We start from the raw sequence: 26,549 nt of genomic DNA on the forward strand, positions 1-26,549 counted from the left end.
CCATCTGCCCATCAGATCCACTCTCCTTCTACTTGTCCTGCTCAGTGTCCACAGGAGCTTACCTACACAGACATCAACATTTCCTCTCACCCTTGCCTTCTGGCTGGCTTCAGACAATGGGAAGGACAGTGAAAATCAGAGGGAGGAAAAGGGGTGAAGTCAGACAATTCTCACAGCCCCTTCCCTGCAAAGTGATTCTTGATGACCTCAACTCTCCACAGAAGCTCCTGTCATGGGTCCCTTTCCATACTGCTCCCTGCATCTGCAGGTCCTGGGGACCCTCACCCTCAGGCCTACAAGTGCCTCCTCTGACTAGTTCCAAGGACTGCACCATCCCTGATTAAATTCCCTGTAAGCTACCCTAATCGAACAGCCATCTGCTCAGCCAGGGCTCTGACTGCTGCACTAGGGAAATGTAATAAATGAGCCAGGCAGCCTTGAGTGTTTTTCTGATGTTTGTAATCTTTATTTTAAAGTAAAACAAGTCATCCCAGTCAAATGATCTACCTCAGTAACATTTAGGTGTTTAGGCGCCAGAAAAGGTAGAACAGTGCCAGTTTATCAACAGAGTTTTGAAGTTAAGAGCAGAAATAGAAAACTGAGCTAGGAGGGAACTGGTGTGGGAAGTCAGAGAAAGGGATGAGTTGGAGGCGTCACTGGAGGGCTCTGTTGAGGTGATAATCTGGAGGAGAAAGCTGGGAGTATCGGAAGTATCAGAGAGAGAGACATTTGAGATGAAGAATTAAAGGTGCAGTTACTGGTGATCCAGTCAGGGTGTAATGAGGCCTGAGTGTCAAATCTCAGGGAATTCTGAGAAGGTTGAAGGGGTGAGGGAGAGAGGAAGAAATGAGCCAGGAGCTCAGGTATTTAAGAATGAGATGTGGTAACTGAGGAGCTGAGATGGGAGGAGGAGAGGTTGTGCACCACAGGGGAAGAGATACTGCGGGAGAAGAGAACAGACATGAATGAGGAGCAGCATCTGGGCACAAGGAAGGCACCAACACCACCTCCAGGCATGGAAACATGTGGGAAAAGAGAAAACAAAGCCTTTTGGTAGAAGGACTCAGGGCATCTAAGCTTCAGTGAGGCAACATGAAAAGGATGCAGAGATGGAATGCTGGCAGCGCTCCTTTCCTGGAAAGACCGGGGATCGAGGGCTTCACTCGAGCAGTGAGTCAGGTGCACATGCAGTTTCTGTGACTTCCTCAACCCAGATTTTAAAACAAAAATGGGTTTTTTTTGTCACTTTTGCTGACAAGGAATTCAAAGATAGCTCATGAAGCTAAAGGACATATTTTCATAAACTTTCTCCTCACCTTTCTGGTTGTCACTTTACAAATATAGACTCTAAACTGTAGAAAGGGTACACCTACCCTGAGGGTTCCCGGGACAGAAATGGGATCTCCTACGTTTTAGTTCCTGCTGCCCTGAGGATCTTAAACCTTTCGAAATCAGAAACTTTATGCAACTACTGCTTCTGAGCAGAGTCCCCAGTAAACATCTTTTTCTTCATTTCATCTCAAGGTATCACACACAGTAGACCGAAACTGAAGAAGAGGTTTGTTGTCTGAGGTATAGCCGTGGTATTGACCAAGCAGAGCAGATGAGACCTCAGCTGCAGCCCAGCTCCCTCTTGCTCTTTGCTCTCATTGTCCTTGCTTCGTGTTTAATGTTCCACAATAGAATAGCCTTTAGTAAGCGTTGACTGCACCACTGGAGTCCAGCAGGTGTGCAGAGCTGAATGTATTGACCACACTTTGGGGTAATTGATAGAAGTAGCATACACCATCTTTAAAACTGAAGATTATTATTCCAGGTCGGTAAATATTTAAAATGTTATTTTTAGAAAGCACTTACGATTTCTGCAAGTCAAATATATGGACTTTTAATTGATGACTTAAAAACTCCAGAGAAAAACATGAATGAATAAAATGCAATTTTATATAATGTAAACTACTAAAAAGTAAGAGACTAACAAATTCTAAGACCCTTTGTCAAGGGGGAGTATTTTTTTTTAATACGTATAATGTTTCCTTACAAATTGTATATCCTTCCCAAGAAAAGTGTGCATTAAGAGGGTATACAATTTGAATGCTCATTATTTTAACATGAAAAGTGATTACATGAAGAAAAACTATTGATAGCCTCAGGAGAAGTGATATTTAAACAACACAAGCCATTTGGAGTAAATTATTGAATTTGTGTCTTTTCCTACAGAGCATAGCTAGATATATTTTGAGATATACAGATTTTCCTGTAGTCGAATCTTGTGTAAGTTATCTTGCATTTACCACAATTTGCCAGCTTCACCCAAATAAGAGTGTGGATAGCAAAGGTGTCCATTCCAGAGCACCCCCATGGTAAGCACCTTTTCTTCTCCAAAGAGTGGTTTTGGGGTAGTATTCTACTGATGTTGGTGATGGGTCAAGTTCCCCTCAGTCTTCACACATTGTATATCTACTAATTCCATCCTATCACAACATGAGCAACAAGGAGGTAACACATCCCAACCATGCAGGAGACAACCATCATTGGGAAGCCCAACCTGAAACACAAAGAGAAGTGGATTATGGTGTCTGGTGTCTGCAGAGTACTGTGAGATCTGGACTCATTATTATATTATGTTATTGCAAAAGAATGTAGCCTTACAAGCTTTATATATCCATAAAGGTAACTGTCTTTTATTTCTAGAAATCAAAAGTTGGGTTCAGCCTAGATGATATGGATGTGTGCCTCCATTAGATATCCCCCATTGTATCCCCCAAATGAGTGTCAGTTCATTTTGGCAGCAACATTTTACAGGCACCACCAATGTCTATTCTGCCCAGTTCCTGCATCCAAAATGCAGTGGTGCCATATGAACACAAGCACGTAGGGGCCAGGACCCCAGAGTGGACTCGGCTCCCTCAGAGCAGGTCCTCCTTTGCAGGAGCTGGCATCAGCTGCTCTCGCCCATCCAGGGCCTCCTCTCTGCACTGTCCTCCTGAGAGGTGCCTGCTCCCAGGCTGCCCCCAGTCTGCAATATTCCTGGGTCCCTTCCGTCATAAAATTTTTTGCTGGGCAATCCCGTAGGGGGCTGTCAGACTCTCATTATGTACCCTCATCATGGGTAGTCAAGGCACAAATCCCCACTGGAATTTTCAAGGGAACAACAACATAAAACATCAATGTCTCTCTAATTATTAAAACATGCTTATATTAGTGCTTAGCAGTATGTGTGGCTGATTTTTTAAATTAAGTTTAGGGACAATATAAACAGAAATTTTAAATGAGTTTTTAAAGTACCTGAAAAATTCCATGAAAGAGAATCCATATCCATGCTGCTCTGCAATTCCTGAACAAACCACATTTGCTGATGCTCCAATCAGTGTCCCATTACCTAGAATCAAAATTCAAAAAGTAAAATAAAATCTCAGTTTATCTTGGTGGTAGGCTCCTGTTCTCTTTTGTTCTATGATACTTTGATCATCTCACAGGCTTTTGATTGATGATTACTTTACTGTTCACTACCAAAGTGATTGCTGTGCAAATATCTGCAGGAACAAAAAAAAAAAAAAACACTGGCAAACAGAAAATAAATTCACTGCTTGTATATATAGTAATTCATTTATGAATAGGGCTACTTCTGTTGGATGTGATAGGGAAGAGGAAATGTTAAGGAGAATTGGCAAATCACTGTGGGACGTGGTGACATGTATCTTTCAGAGGAAAATGTAAGTAGGGTCAACATCCACAGGAGAGACCATGTGTCTTCAGAGCAGTAGGATCTCAGATGAGAACCACCATCCTTAGGACTCTAGGTCTGGACACCTACCAGCAAATCCTTTGTGTGGATGGAAAGATGGATATAAACAACCAGGATAATAAAATGCCTCTTTGGTTGGGCCTTTTTGACAGCACACATGATCTGCAGGGAAACTATGTGCATACACGTACACAAGTGCGGCCTCACAGTGAAGGATGTGACTCAAACCCAGCCTCCAACAGAGAGATAGGTTCAGGGAAGGGTAAATTTACTTGGTGAAGCCCATTGGCATCTTTCAGCCCCCACCCGCAGAGGTCAGTGTTTGGGGATGGGTGCACGACCCAGGGTCAGCCAAGTTAGTTCAGTTCTGGCATTGTGCGTCGCTGAGGACTATGAACTGTGAGACACAAATCTGTAGCTTCCAGCAGCCCTCACGGGCCTGAGAGGCTGGCCTTTTTAAGACTCAACAGCAGAGCAGGAGGGCAAGGACCAAGGAAGCTGTGCCCTTTGGTGCTACATTGGCCCAGAACTCCATGCTGGAAAACTGAGGACAGAGAGAAGTAAGGAATAAATAACCTCAGAGCTGTGTGACCTATGAGGTTTCTCCATGGAGGAGGACCATGGCACCCATTCCGTTACCCATGAAAGGCCTTTGCAGGTGTGGTGTGAGTGCTCAGCTGCACACATGTCCCCCCTCCACTCAGTCCTTACACTCTCCTGAAACACACAGGCATCCAATCCGGTAGGGGGATGTCAGACTCATTATGCACCAGGCCCACAGGCTGCCAGTGCAAAGCATCAAGAAGAGCCTCATCTCACTCTCCCTGCCTTTACTCCATGTAAAAGTTTGACTAGGGGGGTTTCGGTGAAAACTTCTGAAATAGCACGACACATCCACTTACATGCTTTCTCTAAGGATGAAATATATTTGACATGTCAATAATATGAATTAAGGGCTTCCTTGGTGGCGCAGTGGTTGAGACTCCACCTGCCGATGCAGGGGACATGGGTTCATGCTCTGGTCCAGGAAGATCCCACATGCTGCGGAGCGGCTGGGCCCATGAGCCATGGCCGCTGAGCCTGCACGTCTGGAGCCTGTGCTCCACAACGGGAGTGGCCACAACAGTGAGAGGCCCGCGTAATGCAAAAAAAAAAATAAAAAAAGGAGGTAATAAAAATGCTAAGACTTAAGAAAGATCATCGACAGAAATGCAGATCAGTGCAACAAGGAAATGGAAACTATAAAGATGAAACATTCAAATAAGACAACACAATTGCCAAGATAAAAGTCAATCTAGAAGCAATGAAGAGCAGACTAAATAATGCAGAAGAACAAATAAGTGATCCAGAAGACAGAATAATGGCAATTGCCCAATCAGAACAGCAGACAGAAAGACAAATTAAAATATGAAAGCAACATACAAGATCTAGAACTAAAGAACAAAAAAACAGAGATGAACATTACAATAACTGAAATGAAAAATACACTAGAAGGAATCAATAGCAGAATAACTGAGGCAGAAGAACAGATAAGTAAGCTGGAAGATAGCATGGTGGAAATAACTGCCATGAGGCAGAATAAAGAAAAAAGAATGAAAAGAAATGAGGACAGTCTCAGAGACATTGGACACAACATTAAAATCATCAACATTCAAATAAGTCCCAGAAGAAGAAAAGAAAGAGAAAGGGCCTGAGAAAATATTGAAGAGATTATAGTCAAAAAATTCCCAAACATGGGAAAGGAAATAGTCATCCAAGATCAAGAAAGGAAGAGAGTCCCATACAGGATAAAACCAAGGAGGAACACGACAAGACACATATTAATCAAACTAACAGAAACTAAATACAAAGAAAAAATATTAAAAGCAAAAAAGGGGAAATCAAGAGAAATTAAGGAAACACTCCCATTTACCATTGCAACAAAAAGAATAAAATACCTAGTAATAAATCTACCTAAGGAGACAAAAGACCTGCATGCAGAAAACTATAAGACACTGATGAAAGAAATTAAAGATGATACAAACACATGGAGAGATATAACATGTTCTTGGATTGGAAGAATCAACACTGTGAAAACGATTATACTACCCAAAGCAATCTACAGATTCAGTGCAATCCCTATCAAGCTACCAATGGCATTTTTCACAGAGCTAGAACAAAAAATTTCACAATTTGTATGGAAACACAAACAAAGCAATCTTCAGAAAGAAAAATGGAGCTGGAGGAATCAGGTTCCTTGACTTCAGACTATACTAAAAAGCTACAGTAACCAAGACAGTATGGTACTGGCACAAAAACAGAAATATAGATCAATGGAACAGGATAGAAACCCCAAAGATAAACCCACGCACATATGGTCACCTTATCTTTGATAAAAGATGCAATAATATACAATGGAGAAAAGAGATCCACTTCAATAAGTGGTGCTGGGAAAACTGGACAGCTACATGTAAAAGAATGAAATTAAAACACTCCCTAACACCATACACAAAAATAAACTCAAAAGGGATTACATATCTAAATGTAAGACTAGACACTATAAAACTCTTAGAGGAAAACATAGGCAGAACACTCCATTACAAATCACAGCAAGATCCTTTTTGACTCACCTCCTAGAGGAATGGAAATAAAAACAAAAATAAACAAGTGGGACCTAATAAAACTTAGTAGCTTTTGCACAGCAAAGGAAACCATAAACAAGACGAAGAGACAACCCTCAGAATGGGAGAAAATATTTGCAAATGAAGCAACTGACAAAGGATTAATCTCCAAAATTTACAAGCAGCTCATGCAGCTCAATATCAAAAAACCAAAAAACCCAATCCAAAAATGGGCAGAAGACCTAAATAGACATTTCTCCAAAGAAGATATACAGAGTGCCAACAAACACGTGAAAGGATGCCCAACATCACTAATCATTAGAGAAATGCAAAACAAAACAACAATGAGGTATCACCTCACACCAGTCAGAATGGCTATCATCAAAAAGTCTACGAACAATAAATGCTGGAGAGGGTGTGGAGAAAAGGGAACCCTCTTGCACCGTTGGTGGGAATGTAAATTGATACAGCCACTATGGAGAAGAGTATGGAGGTTCCTTAAAAAACAAAAAACAGAACTACCATACAAGCCAGCAATCCCACTACTGGGCATATACCCTGAGAAAACCATAATTCAAAAAGAGTCATGTATCACAATGTTCACTGCAGCTCTATTTACAATAGCCAGGACATGGAAGCAACCTAAGTGTCCATCATCGGATGAATGGATAAAGAAGATGTGGCACTTATATACAATGGAATACTACTCAGCCATAAAAAGAAATGAAATTGAGTTATTTGTAGTGAGGTGGATGGACCTAGAATCTGTCATACAGAGTGAAGTAAGTCAGAAAGAGAAAGACAAATACCGTATGCTAACACATATATATGGAATCTAAAACAAAAAAAGAAAATGGTTCTGAAGAAGCTAGAGGCAGGACACGAATAACAACACAGCTGTAGAGAATGGATTTGAAGACACGGGGAGGGGGAAGGGTAAGCTGGGACGAAGTGAGAGAGTGGCATGGACATATACACACTACCAAATGTAAAATAGATAGCTAGTGGGAAGTAGCCGCAGAGTACAGGGAGATCAGCTCGGTGCTTTGTGACCACCTAGAGGGGTGGGATAAGGAGGGTGGGAGGGAGATGCAAGAGGGAGGAGATATGTGGATATTTGTATATGTACAGATGATTCACTTTGTTATACAGCAGAAACTAACACACCACTGTAAAGCAATTATACTACAATAAAGATGTTAAAGAAAAAAAAAATCCAATCCCAAAAGTTACACCTTGTAAGATTCCATTTATATAATATACTTGAAATGACAAAGTTGTAGAAATGTAGAATAGGTAAGTGGTTGCCAGGGGTTAAGTAGGGGGTGGGGATGGAAGGAAGTGGGTGTGGCTATAAAAGGGCAATGTGAGGGATTTTTTTAGTGATGAAAATGTTTTGTGTCTTGACTGCTTCAATGTCAATATCCTGACTGTGATACTGTAGTATGGTTTCACTATATATTACCACTGAGGGAAACTGGATAAATGGTACATAGGATCTTTTCATATTATTCCTTACAACTGCATGTGAATATACAACTATCTCAAATTAAAAGCTTAATTAAAGTAATAAAAAAGGGAAAACCAGAGGGAAAAATGTTCTCATGACTAAATCCATAATTACTAAACTAAATAAATGTATATAGATAGACAGGTTGACTGAAAAATAGAGTTGAGGAAATATCCCCGAGTCTGGAGGCAAAAGTCAAAGAAGAAAATGCAGAGGAAAAATAATATACACATAAGTTCAATATGGGAAACCCCAAATTCCACTACTAGAAAAATTTCAGAAAAGACAGAATGAAATGGAAGGCAGCAATTTATCAAATAAATGATAGAAGTGGATTCTCCAGAATAGAAGCAGCACATGAGTAAATACATACCTAATCCTATGTTTATGAAATTTTAGAACCCCAGGGAGCCTTAGAAACTTTCCCAGTGTCATACAACTAGAAAATCCCACAGCTGGGAATCAAATTCCTGCAGTCCAGCTCCAGAGTTTCTCCTCCTTAGCTCTCTTTACGTTGAAAACAAGTAACTAGAAATACTAGGTTCAACAAAAATGGTATGAAATTGTCACCAAATTTGAAGTAAATTAAAATGACGTGATTTTAAGCAGATGACGAAACATAAGAAAGAAGCCTTGATTGGACCTTGATCCTGGTGCACATCTTGGCCCTGCAGTGTGGCATTTACATAGTCAGGGTAGCATAAATGTTGCTGATGGGTTTTCCCAGCTGGAGTGAACCTATGACCAACCCGGTAGTCTCTGTTGCTTGTAGAACACATTGTGGTTGTTAATTTCCTTGACAAATCCGAGCTGTTTTATTTTACTTGTTGCCAAATCCACGTATTAGTTGGATAAAAACAAACCAAAAATAATTTAAATATCTACCTGTAGGACACAGAAAACAAATAAAAATGAAGACTGCTTTAGGTCCAGGTATGCATGGCGTCCTTGACAAAGTTGTCTAGAGATTGTGGGTAATCCAGGCAGCACATGGCTACATTAAAACCTGTTGCTTCCTTTTGGTTAAGTTCATATCCTGAGTGGCAGGTACTTCTATTAACACTTTCCAAAGGGAATGCCAGTGCATAAGATTAATTTTTATGTTTTCTGTCAAATGAAAAATTACTTTCCAAAGGGAATGCCAGTGCATAAGATTAATTTTTATGTTTTCTGTCAAATGAAAAATTACCACTGGTCTGAGAGCATGGTTTATTTAACTCAGATTGGATTGGTTGACATAGGACATTAGATTGAAGATTCTTTATAAACATTTAAAATGGTCATCAAGAGCATGGCAGAGAATCATTTTGGAAAATGTTCTTGTTCTGCCTCTAGATCCATACATTCGTTTTCATGTAGGATTACCCAGACATGCCAAGACAGGCAGCAGCTCTTCGTGTGCACAGCCCAACTTCTAATTCACCCCTCTGTAAACGGAAACCGGCCAGGTGGTCTGAGCCAGAGTAGTGACACCTAGGACTTCTTTCTCCCCACCACACGGAACCAATGCCATGTGGGGTACGATCAAAAGCCTGTTAGCATCTTATTAAACTACTGAAACAACCATTGACATCTGAATGGTACTCTCACATTCACAATCTTAAGTGAACCTCAGGACTATTGTGTGAGATGCCCAGGGAAAGTTATCATTTAACACAGATGTAGCTGACTCCCCTATACCTCCTCCCTACCAATGATGGGGCAGGGAAAGTCAGATGGATTCCTGCCCCTTGCCAGTGACCAACATGAGTGGGCCAGCCAAAGCTATTTGGTGTCAAGGAGACATTGTGAGGTGTCTTCTTGGGGGAGAGGCAACATCTGGTAATGATTTTCCTGATTTTGAGAAAAAACTTTACAAAAGAGAGTAGTCCTGCTGCTTTTTCTGGATACCATCCATTGTTGTGTGGTGATGAGATGCCTGGAGCTGTTTCCAGCCTGAGTGTGGGGCCAGCTCTAAGTGTCGTTGATGGGTGGGAGAGCATGTAGATGGAGACACCAAGAAGCACTGCGACACCTCTAGACTTGCTTCACTACTGACTGCCTGTCACAGGAGATACTCTTCCTGGTGTCACACCATCTTGTTTTGTATCTTCCTTTCCTTATAACCCAAACCATCCTAATCAATATAATAGAAATGTTCAGTGGTTTGCTCATGGTTTGCTCATGGTTTTCTGCACACAGGTCTTTTGTCTCCTTAGGTAGGTTTATTCTTAGGTATTTTATTCTTTTTGTTGCAATGGTAAATGGGAGTGTTTCCGTAATTTCTCTTTCAGATTTTTCATCATTAGTGTATAGGAATGCAAGGAATTTCTGCACATTACTTTTGTATCCTGCTACTTTACCAAATTCATTGATTAGCTCTAGTAGTTTTCTGGTAGCATCTTTAGGATTTTCTATGTATAGTATCATGTCATCTGCAAACAGTGACGATTTTACTTCTGCTTTTCCGATTAGGATTCCTTTTATTTCTTTTTCTTCTATGATTGCTGTGGCTAAAACTTCCAAAGCTATGTTGAATAATAGTGGCGAGAGTGGGCAGCATTGTATTGTTCCTGCTCTAGGTGGAAATGGTTTCAGTTTTTCACCATTGAGCACAATGTTGGCTGTGGGTTTGTCATATATGGCCTTCCTTATGTTGAGGTAAGTTCCCTCTACGCCTATGTTCTGGAGGGTTTTTTTCTTTTATCATAAATGGGTGTTGAAGTATGTCAAAAGCTTTTTCTGCATCTATTGTGATGATCATATAATTTTTCTCCTTCAATTTGCTAATATGGTGTATCACATTGATTGGTTTGTTTATATTGAAGAATCCTTGCATTTCTGGGATAAACCCAACTTGATCATGGTTTATGATCCATTTAATGTGCTGTTGGCTTCTGTTTGCTAGTATTTTGTTGAGGATTTTTGCATTTATGTTCATCAGTGATATTGGCCTGTAGTTTTCTTTTTTTGTGACATCTTTGTCTGGTTTTGGTATTAGGGTGATGGTGGCCTCGTAGAATGAGTTTGGGAGTGTTCCTCCCTCTGCTATATTTTGGAAGAGTTTGAGAAGGATGGGTGTTAGCTCTTCTCTAAATGTTTGTTAGAATTCGTCTGTGAAGCCATCTGGTCCTGGGCTTTTGTTTGTTGGAAGATTTTTAATCACAGTCTGAATTTCAGTGCTTGTGATTGGTTTGTTTGTATTTTCTATTTCTTCCTGGTTCAGTCTCAGAAGGTTGTGCTTTTCTAAGAATTTGTCCATTTCTTCCAGGTTGTCCATTTTTTTGGCATATAGGGAAGTTTTCAGCTATAACCTCTTCAAATATTTTCTCAGTCGCTTTTTATTTCTCTTCTTCTTCTGGGACCCCTATAGTTTGAATGTTGGTGCATTTAATGTTGTCCCAGAGGTCTCTGAGACTGTCCTCAATTCTTTTCATTGCTTTTTCTACATTCTGCCCTGCAGTAGTTATTTCCGCTATTTTATCTTCCAGGTCACTTATCCATTCTTCTGCCTCAGTTATGCTACTATTAATTCCTTCTAGAGAATTTTAAATTTCATTTATTGTGTTGTTCATCATTGTTTGTTTGCTCTTTAGTTCTTCTAGGTCCTTGTTAAAAGTTTCTTGTATTTTCTCCATTCTATTTCCAAGATTTTGGATCATCTTTACTCTCAATACTCTGAATTCTTTTTCGGGTAGACTGCCTATTTCCTCTTCATTTGTTTGGTCTGGTAAGGTTTTTGCCTTGCCCCTTCATCTGCTGTGTATTTCTCTGTCTTCTCATTTTGCTTAACTTACTGTGTTTGGGGTCTCCTTTTCACAGGCTGCAGGGTTGTAGTTCCCATTGTTTTTGGTGTCTGCTCTCAGTGAGTAAGGTTGGTTCAGTGTGTTCTGTAGGCTTCCTGATGGTGGGGACTGGTGCCTGGGTTCTGGTGGATGAGGCTGGATCTTCTATTTCTGGTGGGCAGGACCACGTCCAGTCATGTGTTTTGGGGTGTCTGTGAACTTATTGTGATTTTAGGCTGCCTCTCTGCTAATGGGTGGGCTTATGTTCCTGTCTTCCTAGTTGTTTGCCATAGGGTGTCCAGCACTGTAGCTTGCTTGTCATTGAGTGGAGCTGGGTCTTAGCATTGAGATGGAGATCTCTGGGAGAGCTTTCACCATTTGATATTACATGGGGCTGGGAGGTCTCTGGTGGACCAATGTCCTGTACTCAGCTCTCCCTCCTCTGAGGCTCAGGTCTGACACCCAGCTGGAGCACCAAGACTCTGTCAGCCACTCAGCTCAGAAGAAAAGGGAGAAAGAAAGAAAGAAAGAAAGAAAGAAAGAAAGAAAGAAAGAAAGAAAGAAAGAAAGAGAGGAAGGAAGAAAGAAAAAAGGAAGGAAGGAGGGAAGGGAGGAAAAGAATGTTATTAAAATAAAAAATTATCAAAAAGTTAAAAAATTATCAAAAGTAATTTAAAGAAAGAGAGAAGGAAAGAAGAAAGCAACCAAACCAAAAAACAAATCCACCAATGATAACAAGCACTAAAAACTATACTAAAAACAAAAACAAAGAAGGACAGTCAGGGGCTTCCCTAGTGGCGCGGTGGTTGAGAGTCTGCCTGCCAATGCAGGGGACACGGGTTCGTGCCCCGGTCCGGGAAGATCTCACATGCCACGGAGTGGCTGGGCCCGTGAGCCATGGCTGCTGAGCCTGTACGTCCGGAGCCTGTGCTCCGCAACGGGAGAGGCCACAACAGTGAGAGGCCCGCGTACCGCAAAAAAAAAAAAGGACAGTCAGACAGTCAGAACCCTAGGACAAATGGCAAAAGCAAAGCTATATAGACAAAATCACACAAAGAAGCATACACATACACACAAAAAGAGAAAAAGGAAAAAAGATATATATATTTATATAAAGGAAGGGAACAACCAAATCAATAAACAAATCTACCAATGATAATAAGCTCTACATACTAAACTAAGATAAACATAAAACCAGAAACAAATTAGATGCAGAAAGTAAACCCCAAGTCTACAGTTGCTCCCAAAGTCCACCACCTCAATTTAGGGATGATTCGTTGTCTATTTAGGTATTCCACAGATGCAGGGTACATCAAATTGACTGTGAAGATTTAATCCGCTGCTCCTGAGGCTACTGGGATAAATGCCCCTTTCTCTTCTTTTGTTCACAGAGCTCCTGGGGTTCAGCAGTGGATTTGGCCCCGCCTCGGCCTGTAGGTTGCCTGAGGGTGTCTTTTGGGAAGTCTGAGGTCTTCTGCCAGCGTTCAGTAGGTGTTCTGTAGGAGTTGTGCCACATGTAGATGTAGTTTTGATGTACTTGTGGGGAGGAAGGTGATCTCCACGTCCCACTCCTCTGCCATCTTGAAGGAGTCTCCTCTGGATTGACTTTTTTTTTCACTCCACATAATTCTCTGGAAATTCATCAAGGTTGTCACTTGTCACTTGTATCAATAGCTCATTTATTTTTTATTGCTGAGTAGCTTTCCCTGGTATGGATGTATTGTATCACAGTTTGTTTAACCATTTATTGTTGAAGGACATCATATTTGTTTCTACTTTTTGGCTATTACATATAAAGCTTCCATAAACATTTGTGTACAGGTTTGGGGGTGAACATAAGTTTTTATTTTTCTAGAATAAATTCCTAGTAGTGTAATTGCTGAGTTTTATGGCAGTTGCAGGTTTAGTTTTTTAAGACATTGCCAAACTGTTTTCCAGAGTGTTGGCCATTTTACATTTCCAACAACAATGTCTGAGTGATCCACTTTTCCCAGATTCTGTTCAGCATTTGGTGTTTTCACTATTTTTTATTTTAGCCATTCTTATAGGTGTGTGATGATATCTTATCATGGTTTTAAGATTTTTTTTTTTTGATGTGGACCATTTACAGAGTCTTTATTGAATTTGTTGCAATATTGCTTCTCTTTTATGTTTTGGTTGTTTGGCTGCCAGGCATGTGGGATCTTAGGTTCCCGACCAGGAATCAAACCTGCACCCCCCTGCCATTGGAAGGCAAAGCCTTAACCACTGGACTGCCAAGGAATTCCCTTATCATGGTTTTAATTTGCATTTTCTTAATGGTTAATAATGTTGAACATCTTTTCATGTGCTTATTTACAATTTATATGTCCTCCATTCCATATGTATATTTATAAATTCTATAGATATAAACAAAAAATCTTACTAAGATTTTGGTAGGAATTGCATTAAACCTAAATATCAATTTGGGGACAGTTCATATCTTTACTATGTGGAGCCTTCCAATCTATGAACACTGTATGTCTTCCCAATTATTTGGATCTTCATTAATTTCTTTTATAAGCATATTGTAATTTCAACTTCAGTATTTAATTTTTTGAGTGATTCTAAATAGTATTGTGTATTTAATTGTGGTATCCATGTGTTCATTGCTAAAATTGATTTTCGTATGTCTATCTTTTATCCAGTGACCTTGTTGAGCTCACAAATTAGTTATATGGTTTTCTGACTTTTTAAAAAATAGATTCCTTGGTATCCACCAAGACAATCATGTCATCTATAGTAGGAACCATTTTATTTCTTCCTTTATAATCTGTATACCTTTTATTTCCTTTTCTTGCCTTATTGCACTAGGTAGATTTTCCAGCACTATGCTGAATAAGAGAGATGAGAGCAGACATCCTTGCCTCGTTCCCAATCTTACAGGACAAACATTCAGTATTTCAACAGTAAGTATGAGGTTATCTGCAGGGCTTTTGTAGGTGTTCTTCGCCAAGGTAGTGGTACGCTGAACAATTTATATAAAGAACTACTGAGACAAAAGTATAAGATTTGCACATACACACACACACTGAAGAGCGCATCCCCATTTGTGCCAGGCTGTCAGTGAAGGGCATGGAGCCAGTCTAATCTGTTGCTGAGCTGGACCTGGCTTTGTTTCACCTTAAGTTGAATTCAATTTCCCACCATCTGCAAATGTTTTGAGGGTGGGATGAGGAGTTCTCTGAAACAGAGATATGAGCAAAGGAAGATTCTGGGTTTCTGGCTATCTAGCTGAGTTATCCGTTTTCTAACAGGTTTATAACCTGCTGATTGCTGAAGATTCTCTCCGAAGTTCTGTCCTGGCTGACCACCCTTCAAAAGGTGGCTCTCTGCCCTGTCCCCACTTCAGTGTAGTCTGCAAAGGGCCAGCATGTCTCTGAAGCTTTTCTCTCATTGGTTCTGCAGCATAACCCACTTCACTGCACACTCTACAAAGGCACTAAGAGATTTCACTTAGCTTTTCTGTTCTTCAGGAACCATCTAGAACATGTCCCATCCCCACCTAACTAAAAATTGGCTTTGATTTCTTTTGAAGCTGTTACTAGCTTTGTAATGTACCATGTATTTGCTTTCTCTCCTTCACTGCCTTACCTCACTTCCTCCATCAGTCTTCCTGCCCTAAGAGTACATGTCCCAATAAATCTTCAGCATGCAAACTTGCCTCAACCTCTGCCTTCTGGGACACCCAGGCTAAGGCAGATTTTTCTTAAGACTTATTTGAATTGTTTTAGCTCTTAGTAAAAAGAGCAACCAAAAGGTACTGAGAGCAGACCAGGAAAGACTTTTTGTTTCAAACTATTTAGTGAGTCACACCCAATTTAAAGTACAAATGACATTTCTCAAGCCAACTGAAAATTTCTATTTAAAATGGTCTTCAAAATGTCAAACCCTGTGAGACTGGGGAGTTATGGTTTAATGGGTACAAAGTTTCAGTTTGGGATGATGAAAAAGTTCTGGAGATGGATAGTGGTGATGATTGCACAATATGAGTGCACTTAACATCACTGAACTGTACACTTAAAATTGGTTAAAATTGTAAACTTTATGCTATGTACATTTTACCAGAATTTTTTAAATTGTCAAACTCTGAGTTAATGAGAGAAGGTCCCCCAACAGAATAAATGTAGAGCTAACATCCAGCACAAGTAGGCATCCACTGTACCAGGAAAAAGTACCATTCAATGACCAGAGCTACTAGGTTAAAAAGATCCCATGGCTTACTACTTTTATTGTTCACTATAGCTATACCCCTGTTTACAAAAGGGGCTCAGTCAAAAAATGTTTAATCATATTTTAAGTTATTAGCCATACAAATGGTCCACGTTAACTTCTCTCCTTGATAATCCCCTCCATATTCATTCTACATGTTCTGGGGGAATCTGCAGTAGCCCAGCAGGCTTCTCATCCTTTGAGACCCAGCTCAAAACTTCCCCCCTGGAGAGCCATTCCTGACTTTCCCCCAGTCTCCCTGGTACCCCCTGAGCACTCTATGCACGTGGCCATGAGAGGATACGTTTATGTTATAATCTTAGCTTAGGTGACTGTCTCCCCACTCTGAAGGACAATGCCAGGGTGTAGAAGATGCTCAATAAGGGTTAATGAACAAAATTCCACACAGAGGACACATTTCAAGGTGTCTTTGGGTTCTGTTTCTACCACTGATATTAAATGTAGCTGTGAATGCAGTTATTGCTTTCCCTGGGGCTGATCTCAGATGGGGGCCATTTTAACAACCCTGCACTCAGAACGTGAGGCCTCAGTTGCTGGATTAGGTGAATTAGCTCTCCAGAAATCACAGCAACTTCACTGAATGACATTAATCCCCCTTTACACACAAGAAGATAAACTAAAAAGAAGGCTGTTGATCTAATAGTTGAGACAAATCAAAGAACAGAGAAAACTAGACTATCTAAGAATATCTGGATGTAAAAATAAAAACTTAAAAGGTATCCAGTGTGTTTATCTTAAGATTCTCCAATCCTCTTGTATTCCCAAAGGTGATTAGGCCTCTTTCCAAATACAATCACATCCAAAGCCTTTGTGTTTACTCACGAGAGGTTAGTCTCTCCCAACATTTTTCTAATTGGCTTTTCAATGACTCCACAGGACAACATACTCCTCCAGCCAAAAAGAATTTTTAAAAATCTTTCTTCTTACTCTTAGGTTAGAGTCTCTACTTCTTAGCTTTCTCATTCATCACTTCACCCCCCCCCAACACACACTCCTTAAAAAGGGAATAAGAAGCTGCCGCTGAGGATGGTTTCTGATTCAATATCTGTTTCTAAACCTAAGCCACATCTGCATGCAGTGTGGGAATAGGTTAACTTTGAGATGTCATAATGATCATCCTCAGGCCACAGACTTAGAATGTCAGGGGCAGTTCTGCATAGAGTGAGAAGTGACAGGCCTTGCAGAGGAACTGAGTATGCCTAGAACTGCTCCAGTCAAAAGTGAAGATGGGTTTCCACTCAGGAAATCATCTGGACTATTCTTACTTTATTTTCAATTTGGCATGCATTAATCATCACTTCAGGCTCACCACAGTGTCAGGGGGCCCTCTCTCAAATGCATTAACACCCCCTTACCTCCCAGGCAGGCGCCAAGGGCAAGGGCATACATGAGCGGTGGCACAGGCAGGCTGACCTCAGGGTCTCTGCTCAGGTTCAGGAGCACAGGAATCTGTGGAGGAAAAAGACACTGATATCAGGTCCATGGAAGCCCAGAGGAGTTGCCCATTCTATGACCAACTTGCAAAATCCAAAGCACTATTTTAGCAGTCAAACTGTATGGAGCACAGGATGTTCAAAAGGAAACCAAAGCAAACTTTGGAATCCACAAAACCTTGAGTTTGAGCCCATCAGTAAGTCTTTGTTTCCAGCCACATGACCAACTGGTCCCCCTTCTCCTCAGCTCCTTCTCCAGCTGCTGCTGTGGATTCCTAAATGGGGTGAAGTCGCATAGAATCTAACACAGTGCTTGGGACCACAACCATCTAAGCAGCATTTATTAGCCCTGCAGTGGATCAGGTCTTACACTATCTCCATGCATACATCATCTTAGTTAATCCTCAAACTTCCTCCAGGTGTGTATGTTATACCCTCAATGGATAGATAAGGACATCGAGACATGGAGAGACACAGATCTTGTAAGTGGCCAAGCCAGAATCATTTCTCTGATTCCAAACTGCATGAAGGTAAACCGGTGCTAAACCATGTCTCACCACTGCCTCTGTGCAGTCATCCCACACCTGCTGATGTTCATGATGTAACAAGCATGAGATTCAATGACTAGGAAGTAGTCTTCTCTAGTAAATCATGACAACAACCAGTGCATCTTTCTAATAGGGATAAATTTCACATTATAGTAATCAGTGAAACACGTAGCAGTTGTGACGTTTCTGTGAGAAATTTGTGTTCCCAAAACATGCCCCCTTGTGACTTATGTTGTTAATGAAGGACAGAAGAAGATGTAGTCACTGGACCTGCTTCCAGCACATGCTCAGGAGAAGTTAGTCCATGTTATCACTGTTAGGTACCTCAGAGCAGCCCATTAGAGGTTAAGGAGGGACCCCTGGACCTGCTTCCAGCATATGCTCAGGGGATGTTAGTCCATGTTATCACTGTTAGGTACCTCAGAGCAGCCCATTAGAGGTTAAGGAGGGATACTTGGACCTGCTTCCAGCATATCCTCAGGAGATGTTAATCCATGTTATCACTGTTAGGTACCTCAGAGCAGCCCATTAGAGGTTAAGGAGGGACCCCTGGACCTGCTGCCTTGGAGTAGTTGCCTTGTGTGAACCTCTGTGAAGAGCAGGAAGAGGAGGGCTCCAACAGTAACCCATCCGGAAAGGACTACCCAAAATCGCAGACAGAAAGATAAAAAAAATGTGGAGATATGTAAATGACATGTGATTTCATTTGCTGTAGAGAATTAGGGGACAACAGAGCTATGCTCTACTGGACACTAGGTTTCCTGATGTCATAAAAGCAACACCTCATTGCTTATTTGGGGAGATTGGATCACTCCCCATCCTTTTATCTCTGCAATAGGACTTCACTTGCATGCCTTCTGCAGCGGTCTCTAGTGAAACAGACAGATCTACTACCCTACCCCACTGACTCTGGGCTTGGCCAGTGGTTTGTTTGACCAGTGGGTGGACTAGACAGAAGCACCCCATGTTACCGTAAGCCTCTCTGAAGCTTCAGGTTCAGCTATGAGTAGAGCAAATCCCAGGAAGTACTGCCGCCTCTAGGTGTCCCCAGAGGGAGGACATGTGGAAGAGCCCCATAAGCCCCAGCAGAGCCCTGACCAATGGGCTGTGGCCAACCCACAGACCTATGCACCTACGGTACACACTCTTCTTCCAGTCCTGCCAAAAGCTCTCCAGAGTTGCCTTGTAGGGTCTGAGAAAGAGCCCTTCCTATTAGCTGGGTCCAAGGAGAATTTCAGTTCACTTTTTCATTCTCGGTAGCCCCAAATATCTACTGGAAGAGAAATGAGTAACATCCTGGGAAGTCTACTTCACAAAGAAACAGAAATTCCTGTCAGAAGGGGCCCCTGAGCAGTGCCCATGGCACATTTCAATCCTTCCTTCTGTTGTCTCATGATGAACCCAATTATTGTCACAGAGGCAATTTCAGACTTGAAGTCTTGGTTCTTTGGAGAAACGAGCAAAGTAGGGCTTCTCCCAGCACCCAGTCATCAATGAGCAGAGCAAACACACACACAGTGTGGCCACCAGGCACCATACACACCAAGCAGCATGCTGTCAGAAAAGGCCAACCTCCACCCTAAAGGACTTCATGTGCTAGTTGGCTCGAAGAAACAGACTTGGAACAACTAAGCACAGGATGCTGGGCCCTTGTCAGGGGTACTGAGGTGTAAAAGTTGGAAAGGGTCCTTGACCCTAGTGCTACTAAAAATCAAGACAACTGTTCCTGTGCACATGTTCCAAACCATATAGTTACAAGTACCAGATTCTGTTATAGGCTGATGGCTGCAGAAAGCTATCTACCAAAAAAAGCCTTGGGAGAGATCTGGAGTCCTCTGAAGAAACTTCAGCAACATAGTGGAACAAAAAACTTGAGAATAACCACACAAAAACGAAGGAAAACAACATTGGCCAGGTCCCCATTCCACACCCTACAAGAATGGGTGTTGTCTCACTGGCTTCATACCAGGTCCCAGAAAGCTTCATTTTGCCTGCATCATCCCATTTCCCAAGCCAACACTGCTCAGCACCAAGTGGGAACTTCTTATTTAGAAATAATTCCCCTCACTGGGAAACAGAAAACAGTATGAGCAAACCTACTTCCCCAGCCTTTCAGGGAACTGCACAAAGGACCCAGTTTTGTTTCACCCCAGCCAGAAACTGTCAAATCTGAGTTGTATAGAAGCAGTTAAGAACAAGGAAGAAAAGCAGGGGCTACCAGTGTCAGCCTCACACTAGGAGTTACTATGGTTTCCAGCGACCTGCTCTATAGATGATTCTGGTAGCTTTCACCACTGAAGAAACCAATGACCAGCACAGCTGCTGCAGACCTCCTGAAGATTTTAATGGTTTATGCCCCACAAGTATTTGTGTTCACTGACACAAGCCATCTGAGTCCCTTCCCATTCCCTCATGCAAGGCCCCACCATAACCTGGGACCAGGACCAGTAGCCAGCCCACACCAGCAGCTGTGAGAATGCAAGATACCAGCCTAGAATCCTGCAGGTGACCACCCCCATGGTAGCTCCTCCAGCTGTGCTCTTATGCACACCAGTCGCTGACACCAGTCGCTGACTTCGACTTCCCACTCCTGTGGCAAGATCTTGCAGCCACAGGACTGTACCACAATAGCCAAGGCCCTCACAGTTGCTTGTGGGCCCTGGTTCATCTCTATGTCCTGTCATAGAGCTTATACTACTCTGCTCACCTGTAGCTAGCCCCTCCAACTGTACACCTGCATGACCCCAGTCTGACTCCCAAAACTAGCCTCCACTGCCATGTACCCATGGCAAGAACCAGCAGCTATGGAAGTATACACCAAGAGCAGGGCCCCTGCAGCTTCCAGTGCAACTACAGGTGGCCTCAGTCCTTGCTGCTTCACCAGAACCCCATCAGTATATGCGTGTTTGTAACTGGCCCTTGCCACCACACAGGCACCTGCTGCTGGCCCCTGCAGCCAAGTGTATGTACACCACCAGCTCTGATCACCACTTTCATCAACCCTGGTCCCTAGCTGCAGGAACTGGAGGCACCACTGAGGACCACAACAGTCCTTGAAGTCTCTGTGGACCATCCACACCACTCACCAAAGACCACACAGTATCAATGATGTGGACTCCAGCATGCTGAGTCAACAAGTCACCATGCGCCCTGGAACTAGAGCTGCTACGTGCCCTCACAATTGGTGCCCTGTGCTCAGGTCATGGTACTCTCAAGCATGTCCCCAACTGCAGGTGAAGATATTTTCCATAAAGACTGGAAGAGATGGCTGCTTCTCCACATGTGCAGACACTTGTGCCAGGCTACAGGGAACAAGAAGAATCAGGGAAACATGACTCCACCAAAGAAAAAGTGTAAACTTCCAATGATTGACCCCAAAGAAATGGAGATTCAAGAATTGTCAGACACAGAATTCAAAATAATTGTTCTAAAGATGCGCAGAGAGCTACAAGAGAACTCAAGTAAACAATTTGGAAAAAATAGGAAAACAAAACAAGAACAAAATGAGAAGTTCAATGAAGAGACAGAAAACATTAAAAAGAACCAAACAGAAATTTTGGAGCTGAAGAATACAATGACTGAACTGAAAAATTCAAGAGAGAGCTTCAACAGCAGACTGGATTAAGCAGAAGAATCAGTGAGCTCAAAGACAAGTCATTTGAAATTATCCAATCAGAGGAGCAAAAAGAAAAGAGAATGAAGAGAAATGAAGAAAACCTACAGAAAAAAACCTATGTATCATTGTAGTCCCAGAAGGGGAAGAGAGGAAAGGGGGCAGAAAGCTTACTTAAAAGAAATAATGGCTAAGAACTCCCAAATCTGGGGGAAGATTTTGATAATCCAAGTTCATGAAGCTAATAAATCACCCCAAAATTTCAATCTAAAATATTCTTCTCTAAGACACATGATAATAAAAGTGTCTAAAATCAAAGACAAAGAGAATTTTAAAAGCAGCAAGAGAAAATAAATTTCTCTCAAACAAAGGAATCCCCCACAAGGCTATCAGTGGATTTCTCAGTAGAAACCTTAACAATTCACAAGAGAATGGGATGATATAGTCAAAGTGATGGAAGAAAAAAAACCTGCCAACCAAAAACACTTTACCTAGCAAAGCTGTCCTTCAGAAATGAAGGAAAGATAAAGACTTTCCCAAACAAACAGAAGCTGAGGGAGTTCATTACCACTAGACCAGCCTTGCAAGAAATGCTGAAGAAAATCCTTCAAGCTGAAATGAAAACATGCTAATTAATAACATGAAAAAAGGAAAGTATAAAATTTACTGGTAAGTATACAGTCAAATTCAGAATACTCTAACACTGTAATGGTGATGTGTGAATCACTTAACCCTAGTATAAAGGTTAAAAGATGAAAGTATTAAAATAATTATAGTTACAGTCACTTGTTAATGAAGACACAAGATTAAAAGATGTACATTGTGACAACAAAAACATTAAATGTAGTGTGAAGTAAAACAATAGATTTTTTGTATGCAATTAAAGTTGAGTCATTAGTTAAAATAGACTGTTATAAGATATTTTATTAAGGCTTCAGGTTAACCACACTACAAAAACCTATAGCATATACACACAAGATAAAGAGAAGAGAATGAAAACATACCACTACAGAAGATTATCAATTTACAAAGGAAGATAACAAGAAAGATACAAAGGAACTACAAAATAGCCAGAAAACAACAATTAACAAGACAGCAATAGTAAGTCTTTACCTATCAACAATTACTTTAAATGTAAATGGATTAAATTCTCCAATCAAAAGGCACAGAGTGGCTGAATGGATTTAAAAAAAGAAAAAAGAAAAACAAATGAGAAAAAACAAGTCCCAACTATATGCTGCCACAGGATACACACAGGCTCAAAGTGGAGTGATGGAAAAAGATATTCCATGCAAATGAAAAACAAAAGAGAGCAGAAGTAGATTCTTTATGTCAGAAAAAATAGACTTTAAGTCAAAAACCATTAAGAGACAAAAAAGTCACTATATAATAATAAAGGAGTCAATTCATTCATAGCTTTTACAATTGTGAATATATGTGCATTATACATCAGAGCACCTAACTATATTAAGCAACTATTAACAGATCAGTGGATTTCAATGTCCTATGTAAAGAAAGATCATCCAGATAGAAAATCAATGAAGAAATATTGTGTTTAAACTACAGTTTAAAAGAAATAGTCCTAACAGTCATATACAGAACATTCCATCCAATAGTAGCAAAATGCACATTCTTCTCAAGCACACACTGAGCAGTCTGCAGGATAGATCATACGTTAAGTCACAAAACAAGTCTTAAGAAATTTAAGAAGAAAGAAATCATATCAATGATCTTTTACAATTACAATGGTGTGAAACTAGACATCAATAACAAGAAGAAAGCTGGACAACTTACAAATATATGGAAATGAAACCACATGCTCCTGAAGAATCAGTGGGTCAAAGAAGAAATCAAAAAGTATCTAGACAGACCTTCAAGATGGTGAAAGAGTAAGACGTGGAGATAATCTTCCTCCCCACAAATACATCAGAAATACACCTACGTGTGGAACAACTCCTACAGAACACCTACTGAACGCAGGCAGAAGACCGCAGACCTCCCAAAAGGCAAGAAACTCCCCACGTACCTGGGTAGGGCAAAAGAAAAAAGAAAAAACAGAGACAAAAGAATAGGGACAGGACCTGCACCTCTGGGAGGGAGCTGTGAAGGAGGAAAAGTTTCCCCACACTAGGAGCCCCTTCGCAGGCGGGGACTGTGGGTGGTGGAGGGGGGAAGCTTTGGCGCCACAGAGGAGAGCACAGCAATAGGGGTGAAGAGGGCAAAGTGAAGAGATTCCGACAAAGAGGATTGGTGCCGAACAGCAATCACAAGGCTGAGACATTTGTCTGCTCACCCACTGGGGCGAATGGGGGCTGGGAGCTGAGGCTCGGGATTCAGAGGTCAGATCCCAGGGAGAGGACTTGGGTTGGCTGTGTGAACACAGCCTAAATGGGGCTAGTGCACCACAGTTAGCCAGGAGGGAGTCCAGGAAAAAGTCTGGAACTGTCTAAGAGGCAAAGGACCATTTTTGGGGGGTGTGTGAGGAGAGGGGACTCAGAGCACTGCCTAAACGAGCTCCAGAGATGGGCGAGAGCTGGGGGTATCAGCATGGACACCAGAGAAGGGCATGAAATGCTAAGGCTGCTGCTGCAGCCACCAAGAATCCTGTGTGCAAGCACAGGTCACTACCCACACTTCCCCTCCCAGGAGCCTGTGCAGCCCGCCACTGCCAGGGTCCCGTGATCCACGGACAACTTCCCTGGGAGAACACACGGCACACCTCAGGCTGCTGCAACGTCACACCAGCCTCTGCCACCGCAGGCTCACACTGCATTCCGTACCCTACCTACCCCCAGCTTCAGTGAGCTGGAGCCCCATAACCAGCTGCTATTTTAACTCTATCATGTCTGGGCAGGGAACAGACGCTCTCAGGTGATGTACACACAGAGGCAGGGCAAAATCCAAAGCTGAACCCCAGGAGCTCTGCAAACAAAGAAGAGAAAGGGAAATCTCTCCCAGCAGCCTCAGGAGCAGTGGATTAAATCTTCACAATCAACTTGATGTACCCTGCATCTGTGGAATACATGAATAGACAACGAATCATCCCAAAATTGAGGTGGTGGACTTTGGGAGCAACTGTAGACTTGGGGTTTGCTTTCTGCATCTAATTTGTTTTTGGTTTTATGTTTATCTTAGTTTAGTAATTAGAGTTTATTATCATTGGTAGATTTGTTTATTGATTTGTTTGTTATCTTCCTTTTTTATATAAAGATATATATATTTTTTCCTTTTTCTCTTTTTGTGAGTGTGTATGTGTATGCTTCTTTCTGTGATATTTTCTGTATAGCTTTGCTTTTACCATATGTCCTAGAGTTCTGTCAGTCCAGTTATTTTTTTTAGTACAGTTTTTAGTGCTGGTTATCATTGGTGGATTTGTTTTTTCATTTGGTTGCTCTCTTTTTCTTTCTTTCATTTTAATTACTTTTAAATACTTTATTTTTAATAATTTTTTATTTTAATAACCTTTTTTTTTTCTTTCTTTCTTTCTTTCTCTCTCTCTCTCTCTCTCTCTCTCTCTCTTTCTTTCTGGGTTTTCATGCTCTGGCCAGATGTCAGACCTAAGCCTCAGAGGAGGGAGAGCTGAGTTCAGGACACTGGACAACCAGAGACCTCCTGGCTCCATGTAATATCAAATGGTGAAAGCTCTCCCGGAGATCTCCGTATCAGCTCTAAGACCCAGCTCCACTCAACGGCCAGCAAGCTACAGTGTTGTACACCCTATGGCAAACAACTACCAAGAGAGGAACACAACCCCAACCATTAGCAGAGAGGCTGACTAAAATCATAATAAGGTCACAGAACTCCAAAACAGACCATCGGATGAAGTCCTGCCCACCAGAAAGACAATATCAAGCCTCATCCACCAGAGCACAGGCACCAGTCCCCTCTACCAGGAAGCCTACACAACCCAGTGAACAAACCTTACCCACTGGGGGCAGAAACCAAAAACAACGGAACTACAAACCTGCAGCCTGTGAAAAGGAGACCCCAAACACAGTAAGTTAAGCAAAATGAGAAGACAGAGAAATACACAGCAGATGAAGGCGCAAGCTATAAACCCACCAGACCAAACAAATGAAGAGGAAATAGGCAGTCTACCTGAAAAAGAATTCAGAGTAATGATAGTAAAGATGATCCCAAATCTTGGAAATAGAAAGGAGAAAATATAAGAAACTTTTAACAAGGACTTAGAAGAACTAAAGAGCAAACAGACAATGATGAACAAAACAATAAATGAAATTTAAAATTTTCTAGAAGGAATCAATAGAAGAATAACTGAGGCAGAAGAACGAATAAGTGACCTGGAAGATAAAATAGTGGAAATAAGTACCGCAAAGTAGAATAAAGAATAAAGAATGAAAAGAATTGAGGACAGTCTTAGAGACTTCTGGGACAACATTAAATGCACAAACATTCGAATTATAGGGGTCCCAAAGGAGAAGAAGAGAAAAAGAAAGGGATTGAGAAAATATTCGAAGAGATTATAGTTGAAAACTTCCCTAATATGGGTAAGGAAATAGTTAATCAAGCCCAGGAAGTGCAGAGAATGCCATACAGGATAAATCCAAGGAGAAACATGCCAAGACACATATTAATCAAACTATCAAAAATTAAATACATAGAAAAAATATTAAAAGCAGCAAGGGAAAAGCAACAAATAACATACAAGGGAATCCCCATAAGGTTAACAACTGATCTTTCAGCAGAAACTCTGTAAGCCACAAGGGAGTGGCAGGACATATTTAAAGTGATGAAGGAGAAAAACATTACTCTACCCAGAAGGATCTCATTCAGATTCGACGGAGAAAATAAAATCTTTACAGACAAGCAAAAGCTAAGAGAATTCAGCACCACCAAACCAGCTTTACAACAAATGCTAAAGGAACTTCTCTAGGCAGGAAACACAAAAGAAGGAAAAGACCTATAATAACAAACCCAAAACAATTAAGAAAATGGTAATAGGAACATACATATCGATAATTACTTTAAATGTAAATGGATTAAGTGCTCCAACAAAAAGACATAGGCTGGCTGAATGTATAAAAAAAAAAGATCTGTATATATGCTGCCTACCAGAGACCCACT

The 26,549-nt window shown here is 41.3% G+C and overlaps 1 protein-coding gene across 2 annotated transcripts in view; it reads right to left on the minus strand.

The window, feature by feature from the left end:
- Nucleotides 1-1,823: 1,823 nt before the first annotated feature.
- OCA2 (OCA2 melanosomal transmembrane protein) overlaps nucleotides 1,824-26,549 on the minus strand; it is a gene marked incomplete at its 5' end in the record, with an annotated part of 171,552 nt that continues 146,826 nt past the window's right edge. For both annotated transcript variants that reach the window (XM_081242282.1, XM_081242281.1), the window contains 3 exons: nucleotides 1,824-2,545; nucleotides 3,286-3,379; nucleotides 17,226-17,319. In XM_081242282.1, the coding sequence (XP_081098408.1) occupies nucleotides 2,461-2,545; nucleotides 3,286-3,379; nucleotides 17,226-17,319 (273 nt within the window). In that variant the 3' untranslated portion in view covers nucleotides 1,824-2,460. The remainder of the gene's footprint in view (nucleotides 2,546-3,285; nucleotides 3,380-17,225; nucleotides 17,320-26,549) is intronic.

The sequence above is a fragment of the Mesoplodon bidens genome, assembly GCF_964165515.1.
Source record: "Mesoplodon bidens genome assembly, chromosome: 8".
NCBI classification, from domain to species: Eukaryota; Metazoa; Chordata; class Mammalia; order Artiodactyla; family Ziphiidae; genus Mesoplodon; species Mesoplodon bidens.